This window comes from Magnolia sinica, chromosome 6 (assembly GCF_029962835.1).
Source record: "Magnolia sinica isolate HGM2019 chromosome 6, MsV1, whole genome shotgun sequence".
In the NCBI taxonomy this organism is placed as follows: domain Eukaryota; kingdom Viridiplantae; phylum Streptophyta; class Magnoliopsida; order Magnoliales; family Magnoliaceae; genus Magnolia; species Magnolia sinica.
This window is the reverse complement of record NC_080578.1, coordinates 1,205,997-1,231,319: the sequence shown is the minus strand read 5'-3', so window position 1 is coordinate 1,231,319 and position 25,323 is coordinate 1,205,997. Positions and strand designations below refer to the sequence as shown.

Here is a 25,323-nt window from a genome sequence, read left to right as displayed (position 1 = left end):
CCATGATTGGGTTAGAGATTTGGATGGTCTTGATTATCGTGCATGAATGCCACGTGTAATGTGGAGAAGGCATTTCTAAACGGTGGTGAACTCTCCAACCCATGCTTCTACCCTGCTTCTATGGCGTAACGGGGCACATGGGAGAAGTGGGTGACGTATCATTTGGGGCCGTCCACATCTGCCGTGGGAGACAAGTGTTCAAACTAACATAGATTGGATGATCCCAGCCATCCGATCCGTGGCATTATGAATTTAATGGACATAAAACCAGGGTAGTTATTTAATTATTCTGCAGAGTATGACCCTTGATAACCAGACACCAAGTATTGTAGGTGTGGTGTCCATGCCCTACCATAAGAGCAGCGTGGAACCCACAGTGGCTTAATTACAGTCCTAAAGAGATTCTTCATTTGATGATTGACTATTAATGAGCCACGTAAATTTTGGATCAAGCTCATGTTTGTTTTTTCCCAGTGACCTTATTAATAGATTGGATGGAAAATAAACACTATGAAAACATTAATATCATTCCTAACAAGTTTTCGATGGTGGGATGTTCAATCATCGCTGTTTCGCATAGTAGGGTCCACCTGATAATTGAATCTGCTTAATTTTTGGGTTAATGCCCTAGGATAAGCTGGAAAAATGGATGAACGGCATGGATACAAAATATATACATCAATGTGGGCCCCACGGTGAGGGCTGCACCGTCTTGGGTGAGGTCGGGGTCTCACCTAATCTGTTCGCAGTTAAGAGTAGCGGTCCTTATTGAACAAATAAATATCAAAACGAATGGACGGTCGAAGTTGTCCAACCACTAAGACGTTTGGCTTACATCCCATCCAAACAATATCTCACCGGATCAACGGTCCCCGATGACCACATATTTTCGACGCGCAACTTTAAGGATGGAACTGTACAGAACTTTTTATGCATCGCGCTGCATGAAGGCATTTCTCTACGTGATAATATCACAACCCGCCTTTCTCCATGTGATAATATCACAGCTTTTGTTGGGGAGGTGATTGCTTGTGACCACTGTACGGGTTCCACAGAGATGTCAGTGACAAAGCCACTCGATCTATCTGTTTTGAAGGACCACGATCAGGAAGAAGGGATCTAAAACTCAGGTGGTCCACGCTAACAAAACAGTGGAAACAGTTATATCCACCAGTGAAACCTTCCTAGAGCTGACTATAATGTTTATATGCCATCCAAACCGTTTATAAAATTATTATCACTCAGAAAAAAACTGTAGGAACAAATATCATCCCGATACAATACTTATGTCACCGCGAGGCATTCAATCCCAGCCCTTTCGTGTGTTATGGTCCGCATAGTTTTGGATCCGTCTAATTTTTAGAATCCTATACATTTGTTGGTGGAAAATAAATATTTCAACTTTAACCATTTTTACAGCCACTTTTTCTTTGTCATGTGGCCCACTTTAATTTTGGATCGCCTCACTTTTGGGCTGCGTAAACTTTAGCCGTCCGCTCCTTTCGTCTTTATACGCAATCATGAAAATGAACTATTTACAGTAGTTTGAAATGAAACCGTGGATGTGGACTGCAGCGGTGGTGTTTTGGTGTCACTAAAGGCTTGTTTGAGAGTGTGGATTTGGAACCCCCTAGATTTAGGACCACTAGGATTAGAAACCCCATGGATCTATAATCCATCGAGCGTGTTTAGCACACTAAATTGTGAATCAACTTGAATTGTGAATCAACTTTAATCCAAAAGTACATATCCATGCTATATTGATAGGGGTTTGAATTTAATTACTAAATCAACTTTAATATATTTAATTAGTGAGATATGTAATTTTTGTCATAATGGTTGTGATAAGCCCGCTAAAATAAGTCTCAGATGGGCCACTAGCACAAGATCATGTCTAAGTGACTAATTAACGAATTTTAATTGTTGATTTACATGGATAATGTTTGGATGTTGCTGGACAATGTTTGGACAGTGCTGATTTACACGGACCATGTTTGGATGATGCTGATCATCATTAGTGGGTCATGTGCCTAATAGAATGATAGTGTATATTGAGACACATATTACACCTGCAACTATTGAAATGATTTTAAGTGTAATCCAAGCTCTCGCTGTGGATTATGAACCGGGATTGGAAACCCCTGTATTTGAAACCCGTTGTTACCTATGCTGCCAAACAACCGGGGGATTTGAAACCCCCCAAATCCCCTCCAATCCTTGTGCCAAATGACCCCTAAGTTTTATAATATATATTATATCCAAACCATTTGTTTTTTTGGTAAAATCTTTTTAGGGCTTGAGCTGAGACATAAGATATATCCAGAGTTCAAGTGGACCACGCCATATAAAGCATATTTAACATTGAAAACTTGGAGTTATTAAAATTTTGGATCAATCTGTAACTAATATTTTCCTTTTATCTAGGTTTGTGTAATTTTATAAACAAATTAGATAGCAAATAAATATCATAGTCGGCCCTATAAAGATTTTAATGGTGAAAATAGTTGTCTCCAATTCTTTATATGGTGTGGCCCACTTGAGGTTTTGATTTGTCTAATTTTTTAGATCAAATCTTAAAGCCATGTCTTGGGATGGATGGATGGCTGGTTTAGATATAAACATATGCATCATGATGAGATCTACAAAACCTTATTACATCATCACACCACTTAGATGAGTTCAGTGTGTGGCACCCCCACCCAATTCAGGTTTAGATGGTAACAAATTGCATGGTGTGACACACACCACCCACTTATGGTGGATCGACATCACCAAATTCTGTGGGCTTACCATGATTTCATTTTCCAAGATCATTTTAAGCCATGGGTTAAACAATGATCGAATATCAAGTGGACAACATATACCATTGAAAACTTATTATGACTCATATGAGTTTTATTTCAATCTGATATTTGTTTTTGCCCTCTATCTCCAATAGTGTGGTCCACTTAAAGCTTTGAATCTTTCTCATTTTTAAAAAAAAATTTTTGTGCTCATTATTTAAAATAATCTATTTTGGGTGTACATCGAGTCAAATTGAGTTGAGCTGGCCTCTACTTGACCACTGGATGACCTTTGCTCGAACTTGGCTCGGCTCGGTCCTCGAGCCTAATTGGCCAGCTCGGCTCGATTCAGTCAACAGCTCAAGTCGAGTTCGAGCCAAGATCGAGCCGAGTTCGCCATTAAGGCATTTCCACAAACACCTCCACCATACCTTCAAAACCTATCTATATGTGAAACATAAGTAATGGTTTTACAAGTATTATATCAAACACCTTCTAAGTAACATAAAAACCGATTAAAAAAAAAATATTTGTTTCATGTACATACCTTCATTGCCACCAGCCACACTTCATAGAGTCATTTTATCAAACACTTGGTCAATAACATCAATAACAAAGTAAGTAAATTATTGAACTGTTTTGATTTAAGCTGGATTCAATCCATGAGGCTTGCTTGAATTCGGCTCGAGCTCACAAAATCAGCTTGACTCGGCTCAAGCTCAGCTTCGATGGTCAAATCAAGCTTTTTCGAATTGAGTCGAGCGAGCTAACCGAGCTAGCTCGGTTCGTATACACCCCTGCACAGAATGTAAGGATATTGAAGATGCCTACGGAACTTGGTGACGTGACATCAAAGTTACGTTACCACAGTATCCTAGTTGCTCACGTGACATCAAAGTTAGATGACATCAGTGTTGTCCACGTGGCAACTGCACATTCCTCAGCCGCTCCACCCAATCTCACACGTCGTTATAACGTGAGTTTCTTCCGTACTCTCTCGTCTTCAAACTCTCGCAGTCATGGCGGGGTCTATAATGACCATTTTGCCCTTAGCAAGAGTACCTTTTCGCCCTTCCCTAACCCCAGCGACCCTTTCTCTACCCTTAAAACCCTCTCCCTTCCTATCTCCTCCTCCTACGAAAATCCCCTTTCTGCAAAACCCCAAATCCCTAAATATCCATTTCTCTCCCTGCCCTCGTCTTCTCCAACACCGATTTAACTCAGAAAGTCATGGTCTCGAGTCGGACGCTCCTTACCCTACTTACCAGGTAATGCCGATCTTATCGGCCATCGTTTCAATGTCGAAAGAGAACAAAACTAACATTTTTTTTTTTTTGCCAATACAGGGATTGGAGAAGGGCATTTCTGGAAATAAGGATTTCGATGAATGGGATTCCCTGACTGCCAGATTCGCCGGGGCAGCGAACGTGCCGTTTCTGCTACTGCAGCTCCCTCAGATCGTCCTCAACGCTCGGAATCTCCTGGCGGGAAACAAATCCGCGCTCTTTGCCGTCCCATGGCTCGTGCGTAATTTCAATTCCTTTCTTCTCTTCTCTGGGCGTGAATTTGGAATCCAAGGATTTCCATTCCAAATCCAAAAGACCTCACTTTTCACGTCTGGCAGCCTCTTTTTTGCCTGGATTTGAGCAATACTGATTTCAAGCTACTTTTGCTTCTACTCTTCCAAAAACGAAACATAAAAAAAGGAAGCAACTTTTGCTTCCTTTCTAAAAGCTGGGTTGCACAATCCGATGATTTCAAATCCAACTTAACTACTAAATCTTTTGAACCGTTCCCTTTGGTGTGGCCCGCCTGACTTTTGAAATGGAGTGATTTTTAAATTGTCCATGCATCCTGGTCAGAGGCATCTTTTGAATGGATTGGATTGCGTATGAAAAGAAGGTGGGCCCAATAGGTTATCTGGAAGACTTTTAATGATGGGCGTCCAAATTGTTTCCTCTGGTGTGGACCTCCTGAGTTTTTGATCAGCCTGACTGTATTAGATGTCATTTTCAGGTCACAGTGGGCCCCGGATTTTATTTTATTTTTTTGAATCCACAGATCCAGTTGGCCAAACACAAATTCTGAATTCTACGGGATTGAAAATCCAGGTTGGAAAACACAACTGACAGAATCCAAATGTCAAGGATTTCAAATCCTTGATTTGAATTCTAAACTAAGAATCCAAATTCAAGCTGGCTGTAGGCTGCATTTGGATGCACAAGTGAATTGAATTGTAAACATTCAGTTTAGGAATCATGAAAATAAATGCCGCTTTGCCGGTATTAGTTGTAAGGTAGTATCCTGCAATTTTCAGGTCCAGCTCAAAAGAAAATTGATAGTGATTTGGAGCCCAGATCCTCAACATGAATGCTAGGGAACAAAATTACAAATTTGTTGTTTCCACTTTATCAGATTGATAATCACAAATCAATTTGATGGTGCATCCAAATGCGCGCTCCTCTGAACTCATGAGCTTTGTCGTTACCATAGAGCATATACATCAAATATGTGTAAGGTTGTTGAGCCGATAGTTCTGATGGGCCATAGGTGGAAAATTGTAGTGATTGGACAACTCTGGCCAGTGGCCATTCATTTGCTGCGAGTTTTGCCCATTGAATATGGACCATTGCTCTCTCTCTCTCTCTCTCCCCCCCCCCCCATGGAACTGGTTGTACTAACATCCCCTCTCCTTTAACATCTTCTGATTGCTGGGAACACAGGGTATGCTGACTGGTTTGCTAGGGAATCTTTCACTGCTTTCATACTTCGCAAAGAAGAAGGAAACGGAAGCTGTTCTAGTTCAGACTCTGGGAGTTGTTTCCACTTATGTTGTTATAGCACAGCTTGCTATGGCAGAATCCATGCCTCTGCCTCACTTCACAGTGACCACAGTCGTTGTGGCATTTGGTCTCATTCTGAATTTTCTGAACTACTTTAATTTGCTTCACGCCGGGATCTGGCTGTTTTGGGAAGATTTTATTACGATTGGAGGCCTTGCTGTTCTTCCACAGGTGAAAATCACAATGAAATGGTGTTCATTTTTTCATCTGTAAGCTTTTTTTTTTTCCTTTCTTTCTTTCTTTTTAAATTTTTTATTTAATCCATTGCAGGTTATGTGGTCAACCTTTGTTCCCTTTGTTCCAAACAGCATTTTGCCTGGGGCAACTGCTTTCATGGTGGCAGTTGTGGCTGTTATTATGGTAAGTTTGATATTCATTTCAAATTTTTTTCTGATGATGTTTAGTTGAGTTGGCAATTTTCCACATTGCCTATGAGGTTTGCATTATGTGGAATTCTAGGATCCTCAATCCATGATAGGTGCAGTGTACTTGGGTTTTCAGTTCTGAGAAGTGGGGTGCATGATTTGGCGATCCAGATCATCAGCATCTTGGGCCCCACAGTGGATGCATGCCTGAAAGATCTCCTCAATAGGACAATACAAACCTTTCAATTTGTGGCCTGCAAATACTACTGAGACCAACACAGCAATTGTCCACTTTTGACTGATAAAAGGCCCAAGATTGGTGGGTAGGAGATCAGGATTCTCAAATCCATAAGATTACTGGGGCGCATTTCATCGACAGTGGTGCCCGACAACCCAATTGTCTTGGTACTAAACCATGGGCCCACCTGCTTAAATATCCTTGGATGGATGATCCTATAATTCCTTTTGCAGTCTTTGGAAGAACAGTATATTGTATGTTTTTGACAAGATGATAGAAAGTTGAATAAGTCTCGGGAGGATTCTCCAGGAGAATCCTAGAGTCTATGAGCTCAAACAACGCATTTGATTATGCATCTTCTATGATGGGGACATGAGAGACATGGATGGTTTCAGTTCTAAGTTTTTCGGATGACCTGCCCTTCTCGTTGGAGGTTATTGGGTAAAAATGCAATTATTGATGCCACAGGGAGAAGTTATAAATGCTTTATGATAAGATCTTGCAGAATATCATATGGAGAGTTTGTTTCTCATACGTCATCATCATCATGATCTAAGGCTTATCCCAATTTATTGGGTTCGGTTACACAAATCCTATTGTGCCATTCCACTATATTCAGGGCCAGATAGTTAGTTAGACCATAGGTCATCAAGTCTTTTATTACTACCTCTATCCATGTCTTTTTGGGCCTTCTCCTTGCCCTTTTAGAGCCTTCTACTTGTACCCACTCACTCCCTAGTGCGCTTCTTGGTCTTTGTTGCACATGACGAAACCATCTATTCCCTCATCTTATTACTTACGGTACCACTCCTAAGTTCCCTCAAATGCATTTATTTTTTATTCTATCCTTCCTCACCTTTCCACTCACCCATCCCTCAAATGCATTCATTGTCCTATGAACACGTTGTTCTTTGACTGCCCAACATTCGTCCCATAAAGCATGGCTGGTCTTATAACAATCCTAGAAAATTTCCCGTTCAGTTAGAGTGGTACATGACAATGGCATAAGACTCCAAAAACACATCTCCATTTCTTCAACTCAACTCATCATAGACGTGCCTTTGGAGTTCGAACTATGGTAGACAGTCCATTTATTATGTTATCTGACTATGTCAGCTCATACCTTGATCTTGGTTCTCTCATTAGCTGTAGTCCTCTTCTGAATGTTGCATGATGTTGACCTTTTGAGTCCCTGGGTTCTTAACTGTGCAGTCACTACAATTTGCAGGCACGGACAGGGAAACTTTCGGAAAAAGGTGTCAAATTTGTTCGGTCATTATCTGGATGGACTGCTACTCTCCTCTTCATGTGGATGCCTGTTACACAGATGGTATGTATACAATACACACACACACACACACACACACACTGGTTTACACAATATCAAACAATTGTACTTGGTCTGTCAATCTTATACCAAATTTTTTATTTCTGTTCAGTTGACAAATTATCTCAATCCTGACAACATCAAGGGCTTATCAGCTTTTTCAATGTTGCTTGCCATGATCGGAAATGGTCTTATGATCCCACGTGCACTGTTTACTCGTGATCTCATGTGGTATTTTCTCTTTCCCTTGAAGTCTTCTCTTACAATTGCAATTGCATATACCTTGAGGTTGAGCATTGTACTTGTATGCTACTACCTCTTTTTCTCCAAATCTCAAACTAGTCAGTCCTGCTGCAAGGCTAAAACTATCCTCAATTCCAAAAGTTTAACAATAAGAATGATGATAACAAGAATGATGATGATAAGAAACAAATTTAAAAAAGAAGAAGAAAAAACTGGAATTATTTTGAATTTGGGATAACCTAGGCTTCTTCTAGAACATAAGCCTCTCAGATAAAATTAAATTTTAGAAGCAGCAAAATGATCCATAGCGTAATTTCGTAAAAGGCAATCTGCAACTTTTTTGTTTGTTGTTTTGAACAGTTGTGAACATGCTTGTTTATGCTTGTTAAAGAATGGCTATGAGGAGATCACTAGCATCGCTTATGCATTCTTGGTGTTTCCTTGGGCAGTCCTTTGGCTTCCATATTTTGCTCCATAGTACTTCAAATATCTGCTCTGATATTTTGCAGATGGTAGCTTTTGGTGTTGACTTGGTCCATCCTTTGGCTTCTGGTTGCACCGGTGGCATATAAATTTCACTTTTTTTCAACTTTCAGAAGAGTTAAATTACTCTGCTTGGTTCAAATGCATAGTACATGAATCTAAGACTCTGGTATTGCACATGAAGGAGAGCAAATTCCTGTTTTGAACCACGTACCATATCAACCTGGGTTAATGGATGTGGTCTTCATCAGCTTGTTTGGTTTTATCTAGTTATTGACCGACAAGCTCTTCAATGCAATGGGAAAAAGAAGTAGAAATTTGAATAATGGCATCCATTAACCTTTCAAAATTCAAGCACATTGCCCTTGCAATTTACTTGTGGTGGCAAGTTCATTTGCAAATCTTATGCAGTTCTCAAAATCTTGTATAGATCTCATGAAATTTAAGTTCAATGGGATGATTGCAATTTTAATGACTCAGCTCCACTGTCCACTGTGAAATTCATCATTTAACTATAATATGGTTTCCAGGTTCACGGGTTCAGCCTGGGCATCGTTTCTGCATGGATGGGGGAACCTAATATGCATGTACTGGTAAGCTAAATGTGCAAAAAGATATTTCAAGGTCATTTGAGCTCTTCTATATTTATGAATTCTAAAAATTGCATTGTCATGTCAGTTTTAACAGTATCAGCAAGGAATTCTTTTTAGCAGCAACTGCCGGCTTCCTTCTTTGGCTAGGTTTGTATTCTATCATTGTTCTAAACTATCAGCTTTTTGGAAATTCCCTGATTATATTGCTCCTCTGTGAAATTTGCATTATTTGCATCGGCCATGATCATGTAAACTCAGTGAGGAGATCAAGAAATGCTTATCCCAGCCACTAGATTCGTGGCTGCAGAAATGTCTGTAGAAGCTGCATCCTTTGGGGGATGATTGTTAGTAATTTTATGTGTCATTATTTGGCGTTCTGATTCACATGATCAGGGCTCGTGGATGGTAGTGGTGCTGTGATTGGCTCTGTACAGCTGGGCCTACCCTCAAGGAACCAAAATAGCTGATATCAGCTGATCTCAAGTGGGTGGTCCCAGTTGTTACCTGCCAATCAGAAATGGGATTGGCCTTTCTTTGCAATGATATTTATTTTCCTGCCCCATTTCCTTTTAAAAAATTTTTATTTAGGGTGCATTTGGTTGCAACACACGTCATGAAATTTCATGATTAATCAGTCTAATTTTGTGTAAAATATCATGAAATTTCATGATATTTGGTGCAACCAAACACAACCTTAATGAAAAGGAATGCTTAAATTGTGTATGGGTAACTGAATGATTTACATCTCTGACAGGAACGACTTTGTGGAGGGACACCAAAGCATATGGATACAGTTCGCCAGTGAGATCTTTGAAAGAGTTGGTCTTTGGACGGTGATCTTACTGGAGTACTGTTTATTTATGCTGTATAGAGGTGGTCGACTGATGGAGCTTGCGATCAGACTGGGATAACTTTGTTATCTTCTGGTGCTTCTCAATGACAGGTTGCTTGTCAGATGGTAATCATAGTAACGCTTCCACATAAGGTGTACGATGCCAACCGACTACAGAGGTCCCATGTCGAATAAGATGCTTGCATTGCATGGGAATTGTTCTTGTTTTCCTTCTATAGTGAATTTTGAAGCAAGAAGCAATGTATTTGGGAATTGTCTTATGGGTGCATTTTAACAGACCCTGGTGTTAGGCATTGGGCCTTGTATTTGGGAGTCTCTTCCCCGTTTAGATAGGGTTCTGTATTGGCTTTTCATCTTTTCTTGTTCTAATAATAGTTTGTTCCTTGCTGGGAAAGAAGAAGAGGAAAAAGAGTTTGACACGCACAAGACACTTGGAAAAAATTTAATGGATTCCTTTTTTTGTTTCCCCAATAAAATGTGGCAAGAAATTGCGGCTGTGCCTTGGTTGTTCCTAGAACAAATTTTGAAACAGTGAATTGTTTTATGAAGAGGTTTTAGTTTGAAACCTTCAATTTCTGGAGAAGCTTAGGACACATCTGGACACACTTGTGCAAATGGGGGTGTCAAGCTTGCCTTTTCAGTTGATGAAAACCAATAGGATTGGTTGTCTTCGAGTTGGCACCTAAGTCCCTATTTTGTCAAGCAGGATGGTAAAATGGGGGTTTGCAAAGTGCATCCAAACACATAAAAACCTAGTTTGTCCTTTTTTGTGTGTGCATGTGCGCCTCAAACGCCCCTTTGGAGGGTGTGTCCAAATTTGCCCTTAAGCTGCTGAACAGTAATGAGTCTCTTTAAACGATTGAAGATGCATTGTTTTTTGTTGTTGCCAAATAATGATGGGTTTCTCTTTCAAGCACCCTGTTAGATGAAATCTTATAAGCAGAATTGCAAACTTAATTTTTTGCTTTCTGCATTTGGTAAAATGCCTCTATTTCGTTCTATTTTAGCTGTGTATCCTGTTGATCTGCAATGGTAGACGTGCCTTTGGAGTTCGAACCATGCTGCACATGTCATGACCTTTCTGATGAAAAGACCTTTAAAATCATGCATTTTATTTCTAATTAGATTTTCAATCAACTAAACACATTGATCAACACCATTTCTACAGCCTTTACCGGTACGCTCCTCTCTCTCTCTCTCTCTCTCTCTCTGTCTATATATATATATATATAGCACACACACATACCCACCCAGACCACATGGGCACTCGATCCCCTGATCTCAGTGTTGAAACAGAGTGTGTCTGCCACTGAGCCATTAAGCAGCATCACAATTTTCCGAGCTTGATCGAGTTGATAGTTTATGATGGGGTATGTGATTCATCAAAATTACAGAAGCTGATACCAAGAGGTTAGTTCCAATGCAGATCTGATGGGCTGTGAAGACATGCCGGCTTTCAATATCCCATCTTTTGTGGAAGAATTATAATCAAATCTATTCATTTTTCTTATTGATTGATTTGGATTCAATTACAAAAAGAATATTCAAAACATGGACACGAAATATCCCTATGGGATCCTCTTTAAATAGTAAAATGCAGAATCCAACATTAATTCAGTTGTTTGGTTAGGGGTGCAGTTTAGCATGGAAATGTTCAAAGCTCAAAGGATTGAATGGTGAGAGTCCAACAGTTTTTTGAAAGATGTGATTTAGAAAAAATAAAAAAAAAAAATCTCATGTTATCATACTATTTGCATATTCAGGTCCACTGGGTCTGACGGGTTCCAACATTGCTGAAGCAGCTGCCTTGATAAAAGGCATCGGGACTCTGTGCGGCCCAATCATTTTCAAAGGAGATTCCAGAAATGTAATTTTAGTGGATTCTGTCCAGGAAGAATCAGTGGCATCTAGCAGATATTCATAAGTAGGCGGTGGAATTGAATAGCTCATTTGAAGCGACTTTCAGTTATGTGCGTGGATATGCAAATTCAGAGACTGATAAGTGCGCAAAAGAAGGTGCATGAAAAGATTCCATTGTCATCTTAGAAAAGTGTTCTTGTAATGCGGCTGTTGCACCCCCACCCTGGTTTTCTTTCTCCCCTGTTTTCTTGATGTTGTAGCTGTGGGAGGCTTGTTCCATCTTTCCTGTTTTGTTCTTCTATTCTCTGTGATCTTGAATAAAAGCTGAAGTTATCCGCAAAAGAAAACAGTTTTTGAAAGAAATCATAATCTACATTTTTGAGTAAACGTTGGAAATGGAAATTGATTCATAATCTACATTTTTGAGTAAACGTTGGAAATGGAAATTGATCTCCATGCCTATTTTTTTCTCAAAAATACAAAAAGTAGATATCCATGGAAATCAATTTCTTTTCCAATACTGTCATTGTTAAAAATCAGTCTTCAGTGAACAGAATCTGGATATTGGAATATGATCAAAATGATCATCTCTACTCCATAATTCAGAAGCTTTTCTTTTTCCCTTTTCTTCTGGTGTTGTGTTTCATACTAGTTCTTCCCTCTAGACTCTCAAGCTGGAGGCAGGCTAGGCTGTCTCTTGAGCAGGGAATTCATGTTCTTTATTTGAGGTCTCAGTCTTTCCAATTCCTTCTGAAAAAGGGAAAAGGAAATCTGAAATAACACCATATATTAGGAATAGTGAAGAACAAGCAAAACACAAGCTATAAAATGCAAACATTTCTAAGTTCTTATGTATTTTGCTATAGATTGAATAGATCCGTCCTTACAGTATATTATATGCATATGGATCACACTGCAAAACCAAGTAACACTTTATAGAACATGCTTGTGGTAGTAGAATCACTATATATAACCTGAAAATTTCTTCATCAGGGAACCTTCCTACATGATAAGTGAAAAGAACCCATCTTCACTTGATTTTTTCATCATGGCGTAGCGAATCTTCAACAACAGAAACGTCCATCCTTGCAGATGCTTGCTTCACCCAGTTCACCACCTTCTCGGCCTCCTGGTTAACTTTCTCTTCCTCCTTCAACGCCTTCTTCAGCCTCTGCTGCTGTTCTTTCAGTGAGAAGGTGCTCAAATCTGATAAGATCTCATCATTCTTTCCCCAGCCTCCGCTTTCGAGTTCGAAGCCCATGATGCCATCTTCCTTGCCCTTCTTCCCAGGCACCCTCTTCGGAGAACACCAGAAGCAGCAGGTCTGTCGGGGAGGGGAAGAAGGTTCCATGGAGGAAGGGGATGAGATCAAAGGTGGCAAAGCAGACCTAGTTATCAATTTTGGAGTAGGAATTTAGAACACAAATCAGGTTTTGCAGATTCAATGGACAGAAACTGAGAGCAGAAACAGGTCTCTTTTTCAGGAGATGCATAGGGTGTTTTCCCACATTGATTTAAGCTTCTGGGTGTTCTTTTGGTTCATCGAATTGAGACATGGAGAAGGGATTTTGATCTTGGGATTTGCTGCTGGGAATGACTTGAGCTTGTGGAATCTGATTTCGAGATGAGTGGGGCAGAACAGAATCTGAGAAAGTGGGGGGAATTGAGAGATGAAACCTGTTCAAGAACAGAGTTCAATGGCCTGGGAGATGATGTTCTCAACAGCTGAATCTTTGCTTTTGGGAGAGGAAAGACATGAGAGGTGGACCATTTGGACCATTTCTTAGATAGAAAGAACAGAAGGAGAGGCAGGAAAAAGGGAGGGACTTTCATTTTATTTCTTTATTTTCCCACTTGCGGTTGGGTCCTACGTAACATCATTTATTTGGCATGCAGCGATTTTCTGACCATTGTGGTGGGATCCATTTTGACGTTATGCTTCTTGAGGAGCAGGTTGAAATTAGCTGGGGCCTTCGGAGCGGATTAGGTGCGGACCCCGGCCTCACCCAAGACGGTGCTGCCCTTGCCGTGGGGCCTACCTTGATGTATGTATTCAATATCATCCGTTTTGCCACCTTATTTTAGGGCATGAGCCCAAAAATTAAGCAGATCCAGAGTGGACTATACTATAGGAAACCGTGGTTATTGAACGCCTTACCATTAAAAACTTCCTGGGGCCCACCATAATGTTTATTTGCCATCCAACCTGTTGATAAGGTCAAATAAACCTGGATGAAGGGAGCAGACAAATATCAGATTGATCCATAACTTGAGGCTCATTAGTGGACAATTGCCACTATTTCCTATGATATGGTCCACCTGAGAATTGGATCCGCTTCATTTTTTGGGTTCATGCTTTAGAATAATCTGAAACAACGGATGGACAGCGTGGATATAGTATACATACATCAAGGTGGGCCCCATGGTGACGGGCGCACTGTCTCGGGTGAGTTCAGGGACGCACCTAATCTGCTCCCTGGGCCTTCTATCAGCCTGCCTTTCGAAGTCGGCAAAAAAAAGAAAAAACAGAAAAAACAAAAAGCAAAAAACAAAAAAAGAAGAAAGAGCTAATATGCAGGTACTGCAGAGAAGTTCTGTGCAGTCCGTTGTCATGGCACATATGGGAAGTATTTATGGTGATCTGGACTGTTGATTTTATGTGTCACCATGTGGATGGGACTAGAGGCCAGAAATCCCAGGGATTGGACGACTCTGAGCATCCAGATGCTTCCAAGTTTTTCTGGTTGAAGGTGGAGAGCAACTGTAACGTTTAACTCTGCAGGCTGCCGATCGGATGGCTACAACCGTCCAACCCACTTGATTTATGGGGTATGGTCACCCAGTTGGTGGCCCACTCGGAAGAAGTTCAAATCATCAGATATACTTGCCACATGCACTGAGGTTTCAATGGGTGCCACATCCCGTGGATCATTCAGATTTTGTGCCTAAGACACGTGCAAAGGTGCTCAGGTGAGTGTGTGTGTGTGTGTGTGTATATATGGCATGAGCTCTCACGAGAACTTTTTGAGAACTTATGGTCTTAATGAACCACGTGATGCAGCACTACATGCAACTCCTGGAGCCCAATTTTTACTTTGATCCAAAACTTGGATGGGTTATAGAAAAAGAAAACAGTTTACTTGATTTGCATCTCTCTTTTCTATGGTCCAACATGCTTTTAGAAAAGGGTGAAAATTTGTCCGTGAGGATTTCACGGGATGCCGCATCAAATGGACCGTTCGGATTAGAGGCCTATGGCACGTGTGCAAAGGTGCACAGACGAGCATGCCCATATATAAATTCTTTATTGCTACTGTGGGGCCCTGAAGCACAACGTGATTTTACTTGTCGGTGTCAATTAGGCGGTCGGAGGACTTTTGTTGCTCTTCACGATGCTTACAGGCTAATAGGTTTCATGTTACGTCAATTCGAACTTGCTCGATCTGTTCAAGTGCCGCCTTATAATGCAATCGTATTCTCTGCTCCCATTGCTGTTTTTGTTTCTGTAATCCTGATTTATCCACTAGGTTAGTTTGGTTGGTTCTTTGGGCCCAATTTTAGGGTAGACTCATGAGAGCTTCTTGTGAGGTCGAGCTCTGTGGGCCCCACTGTGATGTGATAGAAATCCACACTGTGCATTTGCTAAGTTCCCTCAAGGTGGTAGATGTGTAAAAAATCAGCCATATCCAAAACTTAGGTAGGCCATTTTTTAAATGGCCTAAAATTTAATGCGACCCCTCATCTAAGTGGGAAACCTATTGTATGGGCTGGATGTCAAAACCACGTTTCAAGGAGCCCTAAGTACAATCAAGAATGTTTTAACAGGTAAGCATTCACTTTCAATTTGTTATCTATGGTGTGGCCCACTTAAGTTATAGATTAGCCTGATTTTTTGTCCCATGACTGATCATGGAAGGTTACATTTGATTATTGGGAAAATAAAAATAAAAGCCTTTATTATTATTATTTTTCTTAAAATAGAATTCACGTCCAAAACTTAGTTTGTAAATGTAAGGCTTCTAGTGTTGGATATGGGCATGTGGGGCCGAGTTGTGAGTAACCATGGGTGAATGTTTCCACACGTTTTCCTTGAAAAATCTCTAGGCAAGTATTCCTCTATCATGGCCTATCGAAGCTCAAATTTGACTTTAAATTCAAATGAGAGAGGTTTGAAATAAAAGAGTCTCCTTCCAGTGCTTTGGATCCCTCGTGAAGGGGAAACGTTTCCTTAGTAAAGGCACTCATTTGATAGAATATGCAAGAATTATTATTATTAATTTTTTAAAAGGGTAAATAGTTGATATTTATTATCCTTGAGGTTGCTTCTAAATGATTTCAAGGGTTGATCCTGTCCGCTGACCATCCTAACCATAAGAATAGAGACTCGAGCCTTTTGCACGGCGAGTGTATCCAAGCTAATGATATATGGCCCTAACAGTAGTTGGACGATTTCCAGAATAAGTCTTAATTGGTCAACTCTAATATTCCTGTTGTTTCCATGCAAATAAATACACGGTTAAAAAGAATTGATGAGCAAACCATATCCAATTGAGGAAAAATCAAAGATTTGATGGATAGGATCTTCCAATTTAGGAGATTTGTTGGAATAACCACTCCATTATTGGAGCCATGAAATCAATGAATTAACCAGCACGTCTACAAATTAAGTTCCAAACACTATTAAAACGAATAGAGCAATCAGTCCCCATAGTGGCTCAAGAGTGGGTTATCAATTGGGTTGCATTTTAGATGATGATATAAACCATTCATGGTTCATGCTCGATTGATGATGATCCTAAACTTTTTGACTCTTGAATTTAAATATTTTTTTAAAAAAATAAACTTCACTTTTCAACGTTCGAAATTTATTTTCATATACAACCAACATTTTAACAAATATTTCTTAGGATAGCTCCCGTAAGCATAAAATTCAAAATAAGCATCGCCCGTTTGATTTTTTTATGATACACGATAAATCTTTGTAAAAAAATAAATGTTACGTTTTTACTTTATTTGAAAATGTCAGAGTAATTCCACATCGGGAATTAATATAAAAGTGTTAGCTTAAATGTGGACCCCACCATAATGTATATGATATATCCGCATCGTCCATCTATTTTATTAGAATATTTTAGGGCATGATCTGCAAAATGAGGCAAATCCAACTCTCAAATGGCCTACAATAAAAGAAATAGTGGCCTTAATTTGTCTACCGTTGAAAGTTGTTTCCTTCATTGGATTCATATTGAGGGTTTTTCATCATCTAACCCGTTCGTAGGGTCATACATACATGGATAAGGGAAAAACATAAATGTTAGCTTGATTCTAAACTTCTAAGGGTCTTAAAAAGTTCTTAACCGCAGGCGTTCAATTACCACTATTTCTTGTGGTGTTGTCCACCTGAGCTTTGGATTGACTCATTTTTTTGCTGCTAAATTTAGTTGGCTAAATAAATGACCGGTGTAGATAAGTCACAGACATCATGATGGGCCCTATGTTGATTTTGTAAAGTAGTGTTAAAAAAGTAAATTTTTACGTGGAAAGATGTGGTAATTATTCTGGTAAATAAGTTTACATGGTAATTACAATTGATCTGAAAGATGAGGTTTTTTTATTTTTTGGTTTAATTTTATTTTACACACGCACACAAACCCCACACACTCATGCTGGTGGAATTTCACCACCTATGGGTACTCGAACCCCTGACTGGGAGTTGAAACTCCTCAGAGTCTACCATCCGAAAGATGTGGTTAGATCATCATTTAGGATGTAATCGGGGTGAACCCATATGGGTAGGGTAGCTGTTGCACAATGGCATCCTATCCCGCCAAAACCCAAAAGTCACACCAGCCACGACAACTGTTACATTCCATCAAAGCCGCAAAAAGAATGGATGGACTGGATCAAAGAAGGTCCAATAATGAAACCCACTTTAGATGAGAGGTTTGCTGGAGTACATCCCACGTATTATAATATAATTGTATTGTCGTAGCTTTATCCATTGAAATTGTGTTCTTTTCAATGACCAAAACTAAAAGACCCAAACTGTTCATGTGTGAGGATTCTCGTAGACCTCTGTAAATAAAAAATCTGCTCAAATGGACCACACCACATAATTCACTGGAGATTTAACACTTACCATTGAAAACTTCCTGGGGCCCACTTGTGTTTTTCCTACATCCAGGAGTATATGACATTATGAACAGGTTGGATGGTAAATAAACATCATGGAAGGTTGCAACAGTGAGAGTAATTGTTACCACTTCTTTTTGTGGTGTGGTTCAATTGAGCTTTGGATCTGCCTTATTTTCGGATTCATGCCCTAAAGCGATCTTAGAAAATGAATGGACGGTGTGGATATAACACATCATAATGGTGGCCTCACAGAACTTTGCCACGTCAACACACCACTGAGGTCCATGATGTGCACCGCACCACCCGATCCACGTTCGTCGGGAATGTATTGGAGCAAACCGGTTAGATAATGGGACGCGGATTTCCTGCGAAAGTCTTTCGCGGAAAGTTCCTGCGCCGGGAACCCAGGTGGAGCCCATTGTGATGTTTGTGAGAAATCCTATCCGCCCATCTATTTTATGAGTTCATTTTAGGGCATGATGCCAAAAATGAACCCTTCCATAGCTCCAGTGGGCCGAAAATTCAACGTTCACAGTTGAAATGTTTGTGGGCCACAGAAGTTTTGATTCATGTTAATATTTGTGATTTCAGTTCATCCTAATAAGGATGAAGTTATTAATGGTATGGATGGCAGGTAAACATCACTGTAGAACGCAGGTAGGTTTCAACAGTAGGAATTTACCCAACCACATTTTCCTTCAGTACAACCCACTTGAGCTTTGGATACGGCTCATTTTTGGCTTCATGTCCTGAAATGAACTCAAAAAACGGACGGAAGGAGAGGATTTCTCACAAAAATCACAGTGGGGACTTCCTGCGAAAGCCTTTCGCAGGAAATCCGCGTCCTTAGATAATATGCAACTCTAAGGAGCCACTTTGATCAAATGATCGTAACCGTACCATCCGTGGCTTCAAAAACCAACGGTTAGAAAAAGATGCCAACGATTGGACGGTAAGCATCTTCTCATTACCGTGAGTTTTTTTTTTAAAGCAGGACGAACCCAATGGGTGTTCCAGATCAGCGATTAGACCGTCTCCACGAGTGGACCAATAGCTTCAGTGTCCCACAGGTCACAAGATCTTTTCCTTTAGGCTGCGTTTGGTTGCACCAAATATAGTCAAAATTTGAAATTTCACCATATTTAGTGCAACCAAACGCTGGCGTATTTTGTACTAAAATAAATCAAACTTGTAAAATCGTGGATTTCCATTTCTAATAGAAATTATTTTAAAGTATTAGGAGATATTATTTATCCCAGAAGACGATTTACATCATACTTCTATCCTAATATCCATCAATCAGCGATAATGATCATATGACTAGCCTAGATTTACGGCTATGGTTTATCTACATTGTGTCCCGCTATTTGGACCGTCCTTATCCAATTTTCCGAAGACGAAAGATAATGCACGTGTACGATGGTCGAGTGCATGCGCATCTTTCTATCATTCCGTCGGCATTGCAATCGACGCAGATTCGATCGGCGGATCCGTGATTGTGGGGCCCACTTTGATGAATATGTTTTTATATCTACGCCGTCCATCCGTTTTTCAAAATGATTTTAGAACATGAAACTAACAATCAAGCAGATCTACATCTCAGGTGCACCGCACCACAGAAAACAACAGTGATTGAAAGCTTCCTGGGGCCACAAAAGTATTGGATCAAGTTGATATTTGTATTTTCCGTTCATCCAGGTCTACATGACCTTATCAGATTGCAAACTAACATTATGTTGAGTACTAGAAGGTTTTTAATGGTGACCGTTCAATCACCACGTTTCCTGTGATGAGGTCCACCTGAGATTTGGATCTGCTTAATTTGGTATCATGCACTAAAATGAGCTGTAACATCCTCGGATGGACGTAATTGATATCAAACATATACATCACGGTGGGCCCCATAGTTTCGGATCTACCACCTCGGTTGTTCCCGGATCCACCGAATCCGCGTCCTACATACGTTTGTACTTTAGCCTTTCGATAAGGGGCCATCTATCGTTGATCCAAACCGTTTATCTGATGAGTCTCACGTTCGACACTGGACATCCAAAAATTGAAACCTATAAATTAGGAACATTTGAACCCTTTGCTCACTTAACTGTATTTCTTTTGAATATGGACCGTCTCCTTACCATGTGAGTAATCAAAGGTTTAAAACCTTTCATCAGAAAATTCTTTTGGACATCTCTCATCTATCAGTAGGCCCACCATATAAACGATTTGGGTCATTTAAAAAAGAAACTATGATCCTACGGCCAAAATCTACGTACGGATGTATTTTAGCAAACCTTCCTCTAATAAAAATATTTTCTGTAACCTGAAAAATAGGAGATTGCAAAACGTTTTGAAATGCTCTAATTATAACTCTCTACAGCTCGATTCCGAACACTTCCTATACAAAGAACAGAACAGAATCCTCCAAAAATTCTCGGACGCGATGTGGCTAGTGACCCTAACACCAGCCAGTTAGCTAGTGTCAAAGCTCGGTGGGCCCCACCATGGTGTGTGTGTTTCATCTACACCGTCCATCCATTTTCCATCTTATTCTAAGGCACTATCCTAAAAACGAGGCAGGTCCAAATCACAGGTGGACCACATCACATGAAAACAATATTGATTGAACGTCCACGATTAAAAACTTACTAAGGCTCAATATAATGTTTATTTGACATCTAACCAGTTGATAAGGTCACACGTACCTGGACGAAGGGAAAACACAAATATCAGCTTGATTCCCAAAAAGTTTTTAACGGTAAGTGTTCAATCCCCCATGTTTCCTGTAGTGTGGCCCATCTGAGATTTGGATCTGACACATTTTTGGGCTCATGCCTTAAAATGAGCTGGCAAAATGGATGGATGGTGTGATAAAACACAGACATCATGTTTGGTCTACAGAGCTTTGACACCAGCTAGCTGGCTAGTGTTAGGGTCACTAGCCAAATCGCGTCCAAAGGTACCTAATTATAGATACACAGGTACCTAATTATAGATAGATGGATGGATAGAGAAACGCTCCTGTGCTCTAAGAGCACTGTAAGTTATAGTGCTTTTATTTTAATATAATTACATAGATGGTCTAATTGATCAATCGGAACCGTCTATTAAGTTCAGAACACGTTTTGTAAACTTCCATAAGAAAAATTGCACTGATCGGATGATCTAAACCATCCATGATTTGGAATCATTTCCTATAGTGATCCTTTTTGCCAGACATGCATGGGATGGTTACGATTGCTTTTAAAAAATGATTCTTAGAAACATAAGTAACCCATGATGGTCCCTCACATATAGATGGATCAAATTGTTGATTGGAATTATTTTTGTGTAATGATCTTGACCGTCTATATTGGAGGCCACTGATCTAATGGTTAATATTTTTTAAAATCAGTGTAATGTTTTCATGATAACCATGAAATCTGTATTGGAGCTGGTGAACAGTCTAGATCAATGGACTGGATCATTGTCTAAATTTCTCAATGCAACCACGAGCAGTACTGTAACTTATAGTGCTACGAAACCTTAAAATCATGCATGCATGTTTTTAAGCCTAAGAAGAATCTCCCAGCCGATGGAAACAATGGATTTAGAAGGATTCATGTATCTAGTCATACAACCCTCTACCTTCTGTCATTCTCTTCAGCTTCTTCTCTTCTCTATAAATATCAAATATCCATTCCAACCCTCCATCACACCTCTCTCTTTAACTCTCTATCCATGGCTCTCACCATCCTTTCTTTCTCTGCTTTCATCTTCTCTGTGGTCTTATTCTTTTATCTTCCCAATAAGCTTTTCGTCGAAGCCGGCAATGGTGGCTTCACCGTTGAACTCATCCATCGTGATTCCCCACGATCACCGTTTTATAACCCTTCCGACTCCTTATCCGATCGTGTAATTCAAGCCGTCCATCGCTCAAATTCTCGGATCGACTACTTCCGTATTTCTTCCAAACCTTCTTCTGTTTCACCCACATCCGTCCGATCTGAGGTTGTTCCCAATGGCGGTTCATATCTAATGTCGCTCTCCATCGGAACACCTCCCGTAGAAATGCTTGCAATTGCTGACACCGGAAGCGATCTCATTTGGACCCAGTGCAATCCATGCGATGGATGCTACCAACAGGAAGCCCCTCTCTTCGATCCTGTCGAATCTTCTACTTACCGAAATATATCATGCCAGTCGAATTCCTGCCAATCGCTGCCGCAGTCTTCATGCAGTGTCAGTCGCAGCTGCGATTATTCATACAGCTATGGAGACCAATCTTTCACCAATGGAGTTCTTGCATCAGAGACACTCACCTTCGATTCCACCGAAAGATCAACCGTCAAAATTCCAAAGATAGCATTCGGATGCGGCCATAACAATGCCGGAACCTTCGATTCCCATGGAGCTGGGCTAGTGGGCCTTGGAGGCGGCCCGCTTTCTCTCATTTCCCAATTGGGTTCTTCAATCGAAGGGAAGTTCTCCTACTGCTTGGTTCCACTCCAGGAAAACACGACGAGCAGTCAACTGAATTTCGGAGACACTGCTGTAGTCTCCGGAAGCAATGTCGTTTCAACCCCTTTGATTTCCAAAGATCCCAATACATTCTACTATCTCACATTGGAAGTAATCGAATTTGGTGAGAAAAATGTAAAGCTACCAGGCGGAAATGGAAACATCATCATCGACTCCGGCACGACTCTTACGTATTTAGAGACAAGTGTGTATGATGAGTTTTCATCGGCATTGAAGGAATCGATCAATCTAAAGCCGGCCCAAGATCCATCTCAGACGTTCGATACGTGTTATGAGGCCGGGCAGGAAGCCAGCCTCCCCGACATGACATTCCGCTTCACCGGAGCCAATCTGATCTTGAAACCATTGAATACATTTATCCAAGTTTCGGAGGGTGTTGTCTGTCTTGCACTGATGCCCATGCAGGATTTCTCTATCTTTGGAAATATAGCTCAGCAGAACTTCAAAGTAGGGTATGATCTTGTTGGGAAGAAGGTCTCCTTTGCTCCAACTGATTGCACCAAGAACTAGGGTTTTGGAAATACCTATATATTTATATATGTGTATGAAGTTTGATATTGTTGGTTCAGAACTTCGAAGGTCATTTTGGTCATTATATTTTGGACATATCAATATATATTAATAAACATATTCTCATAAATGCAATCAAGATTAGCGTATGTTTCATTGTTGGTAAAAGCTAGTAAGGAAGCTGACTTTGACTTGTGACACGTTGTGAGTGGGGCCCATTTCTAGTATCCAAACCATTGATATTCTAGCCCCATTTTGGATGGCCAATGAAATAAGAATCAACAAGATTATTGAAAAAAGAAAAGAAATTAAAGAAAAAGAAGACAGTGGTTTCATGGAATAACTATTGAAACCGTTTATGTTATAGAGCTCCTCTTTCATTGGGGATGCCAAACACTCCTAGACTGATTGTATCTATCCTTTGATTATATATATATATATATATATATGGGAAAAGGTACTATACGTTTGACCGTATTATACCTTCCATAAGGTCGAGTGCCGGCGGCATATTATTCTTCGGATGGTAAATATTTTATCTCTAGTATGTTTTTTGCAAAAGTCTTGCACCCGCTATTGAAACCTTTCCAAGGCCCCAACATGTTCATAAGTTGAAACAAGCATACATAAAAGAAGGGCAAACACAAATTTCAGCTTTATCGAAAACTATCCACTATTTTCTATGGTGGGTACATTCTAGCTTTGGATTTAGCTCATTCTTTGTCTCATGCCTTAAATTGATATCTCGAACTGAATGGACAGTATGGATATAACACGTACATTTATGGTGGGTCTAGATAACTTGGTGACGTAACATATCCATAGAATCCGTGTCTAACAAGTCCATTACGGCTTTTAATAGCAAGCGTATTGTGTCTTACCCCCGCACAGACAGTAATCCATCCGGGTAGGGCTTTGTGGGGCTCACCATGATGTAAGTGTTTTATCCAAGCTGTTAAAAGATTTTCTCAGATCTTTTAAAGTTATTATCCTAAAAATGAGGTAAGTCCACAGCTCTAGTAGACCACGACAAAGGAGGCTGCACTGATAATGACACTCACCATTAAAACCTTTCTGAGTGCCAGCGTTATGTTTCTTTACCATCCAACATATTCATAAGGTCATGTAAATGTGAGTGAAGTGAAAACACAAATATCAACTTGATCCAAAACTTCTCCAGCTTACAAGAAGTTTTTAATGGTAGAAGTTCAATCCCCACCTTGTGGTCCACTTAAGCCTTGAACCTGCCTCATTTTTTGGTTCATATATTAAAATGATCTGAGAAAATCATTGAACGGCGTGGATAAAACACTTTTTTTGATTCTCAACTAGAGAAATTGACTGGGCTAGTGACAAGTCCTCAGTCATGCCTAGTTTTCATATGAGATTTTGACCATACTAGCATTGTGGTATAGTTATATTCTTGAAATTGAAGGGAAGTTTTAAATATTTTGAAGGTAGTTATATAACAAGTTTTGAAAAGTTTTTCGGACCAAATTGCCATTGTCCTTGTATATATGATTAGTTGTATGGTTTTTGAGTGAAGAAGAAGTTACAATGTATTTAATCATGAGATAATGGCGTAGACAGAAGTTGTTATTGGGCTTATTGTATTCTAGATCCAATCCATTCTATTTATATGGAAAGATAGTAATTTCTTACTGACATGATATCTTTTTGGCCTACAAAACTTGATAAATCATAATAGTGTTTGTTCGATACGACTATTTTCTTATGACATGGTTAATGGGGTTAGCGGATGTTGATCATACTTCCAACCATGACCTTCCATGAAATTCTTAAGTTAATGGATGGAATGGATTCCGCACATATGTGATAATAAACCTCATAGACAGTGTATGAACGCCTTTAAAAGTTTTCTTATAGTATAGTACATCACGATATTCCATAACAACCAATAACAGTGTCAGGTGGCCGTTCACTCCTAACTATTTTCTTGTGGTGGGGTTATGTGTTAAGGGTTGACCAAGTTATGTACATGTTGAGGGTTGATGTTATTATGTATTATAAGAGTCAATGTTTCTTCCTGTCATTAATAACTTGATTATTTTTAGATAATAATAGATAAAAACAACGCTTAGAGTCGAGATTGTAAAGGCCGACGTTGGTATGTGTTAATGGTTGAGGTTGTCATGTATTAGAGGTGGGGGTTGTCATGTGTTAAGAGTGGAGGTTATTATGGGTTGAGGGTTGAGGTTGTTAAAGTTGAGTTTGTTATATGTTAAGAGTTGAGGTTATCATGTGTTAAGGATTGAGATTTGGTAATCTTATCATTAATAACTTGATTATTTTTAGATAATAGTAGATACAAATAGCGTTCAGGGTTGAGGTTGTTATGTATTAAGGGTTGAGATTGTCAAGGTTATTTTAAATGTTGAGGTTGTCAGGGTCAAAGTTGCTACGGTTGAGGTGGTCATGTATTAAGAGTTGAGGTTTTTAGGGTCAAGGGTTGATGTTGTCATGTGTTAAGGGTCGAGAAAAGGGAAGGTGTTCACTCCCCAAGTACTATAGGGTTGTGATGTAGTAATAAACTTGGTAAGACCGAGGTCGA

General features: G+C 39.9%; 3 protein-coding genes across 3 annotated transcripts; 2 read left to right on the top strand and 1 right to left on the bottom strand.

The window, feature by feature from the left end:
- The first annotated feature begins 3,769 nt into the window (after positions 1-3,769).
- LOC131247883 (maltose excess protein 1-like, chloroplastic) lies at positions 3,770-10,081 on the top strand. The gene is made up of 9 exons (XM_058247809.1): positions 3,770-4,051; positions 4,130-4,306; positions 5,507-5,797; positions 5,897-5,986; positions 7,458-7,559; positions 7,669-7,787; positions 8,813-8,875; positions 8,961-9,022; positions 9,630-10,081. The coding sequence occupies exons 1-9, from the start codon at positions 3,803-3,805 to the stop codon at positions 9,710-9,712; spliced, it is 1,236 nt and encodes a 411-aa protein (XP_058103792.1). The 5' UTR covers positions 3,770-3,802; the 3' UTR covers positions 9,713-10,081.
- Positions 10,082-12,433: 2,352 nt separating this feature from the next.
- On the bottom strand, positions 12,434-13,456 carry LOC131247882 (uncharacterized). The gene has a single exon (XM_058247808.1). The coding sequence runs from the start codon at positions 12,937-12,939 to the stop codon at positions 12,619-12,621; it is 321 nt and encodes a 106-aa protein (XP_058103791.1). The 5' UTR covers positions 12,940-13,456; the 3' UTR covers positions 12,434-12,618.
- Positions 13,457-21,440: 7,984 nt separating this feature from the next.
- Positions 21,441-22,751, top strand: LOC131249449 (aspartic proteinase CDR1-like). The gene has a single exon (XM_058250259.1). The coding sequence runs from the start codon at positions 21,441-21,443 to the stop codon at positions 22,749-22,751; it is 1,311 nt and encodes a 436-aa protein (XP_058106242.1).
- The last annotated feature ends 2,572 nt before the right edge of the window (positions 22,752-25,323 follow it).

Coding starts and splice junctions, on each gene's coding strand:
- LOC131247883 (XM_058247809.1), top strand. CDS start 3,803: ATGGCGGGGTCTATAATGACCATTTTGCCCTTAGCAAGAGTACCTTTT. Junction 4,307..5,506: donor TCTTTGCCGTCCCATGGCTC/GTGCGTAATTTC, acceptor CTGGGAACACAG/GGTATGCTGACTGGTTTGCT. Junction 9,023..9,629: donor CGGCTTCCTTCTTTGGCTAG/GTTTGTATTCTA, acceptor CATCTCTGACAG/GAACGACTTTGTGGAGGGAC.
- LOC131247882 (XM_058247808.1), bottom strand. CDS start 12,939: ATGGAACCTTCTTCCCCTCCCCGACAGACCTGCTGCTTCTGGTGTTCT.
- LOC131249449 (XM_058250259.1), top strand. CDS start 21,441: ATGGCTCTCACCATCCTTTCTTTCTCTGCTTTCATCTTCTCTGTGGTC.